General features: G+C 18.4%; 1 protein-coding gene across 1 annotated transcript; it reads left to right on the top strand.

Annotated features, from left to right (window-relative positions):
- The first annotated feature begins 13 nt into the window (after positions 1 to 13).
- On the top strand, positions 14 to 694 carry Chro.80167 (hypothetical protein). The annotated part of the gene is made up of 1 exon (XM_659837.1): positions 14 to 694. One exon carries the CDS (start codon positions 14 to 16, stop codon positions 692 to 694), a length of 681 nt encoding a protein of 226 aa, XP_664929.1.
- The last annotated feature ends 430 nt before the right edge of the window (positions 695 to 1,124 follow it).

Below are 1,124 nucleotides of genomic sequence, written 5' to 3'. Positions count from 1 at the left end.
TATGATTATATAAATGAAGGATTTTCTTTATAATAATTATATTATTGATATATTAACATTACATTCAGAAGGAAGTATTTATTTAGATGATGGTGAAACATATTCATATTTAAGAAATGAATATATTTTTGATGATATAATATTTACTTTATATCATAATAATTTTAAGAAAAATATTGGTGATTATTGTTTAAATATTATTGATAATATTATGGAGAAAAATATATTATTATCAACATTTGATGAAAATTACCAAAAAGATAAATTAAGATTATTTAAAGAAAATTTTGGATTTGAAATTTATATTAAAGAAAAAGAATATAAATTAAAAAATAATATAATGAGTAATAATAATGATAATCATCATATATTATCATTATTAGATGAAGATTTAAGTGATATATTCAAATTTAAGCAAGCTAATAATATTAATCATAAATATAACAAAAAAATTAATAAAATAGAAATTAAAGGTATAATGATAAAACCAAAAGAAATAATATTGGAAAAGAATATTATTAATAATAATTCATTGATTTTTCAAAAATTAAAATATAAATTAATTAAAAGTAAATATTCTGGGGATAATAATTTAATACGAGGAAGTTTATATTCAATAGAAATAAATCTTGAAGAAAATAATAATCAAATAAATTTTGGTGATTATAATTGGAAAATAAAAATATTATTATAAATTAATGCTAATTAATTATTTTTATTATTTTCAATACTAATATGATTTTGAATAGATTTTTTAAAATATGAATTTGGATGATTACCAATACCTTCAGAGTCAGATTTTAAGTGTAATGATTTAAATAATTGTATACAAGATAATTGATAATGACCAGATTTAGAAAGTTGTGTAATATTTTTAATATCTTCATTGGGTATAATATGACCATAATAAGTTTGTAATAATTTTTGTAATGGATAATTATCAAAAGTTTTAAAAGGGCATCCATGATTTTGTCCATTTCCAGGAAGAGGTAATCCATTAATAATTTTATTGCAAGGATAAGGTGAATAATTACTTCTTTTTCCTTCTTGCCCATATGCATGACGAATATTATACTTAATTTCTTTATCAAAAGAATTAGCATCAGTCCAAAGTGACTTCCATA

Source organism: Cryptosporidium hominis (assembly GCF_000006425.1).
Source record: "Cryptosporidium hominis TU502 chromosome 8 CHRO018068, whole genome shotgun sequence".
NCBI classification, from domain to species: Eukaryota; Apicomplexa; class Conoidasida; order Eucoccidiorida; family Cryptosporidiidae; genus Cryptosporidium; species Cryptosporidium hominis.
The sequence above is the reverse complement of the archived record's forward strand: the minus strand, read 5'-3'. Positions and strand labels throughout refer to the sequence as shown.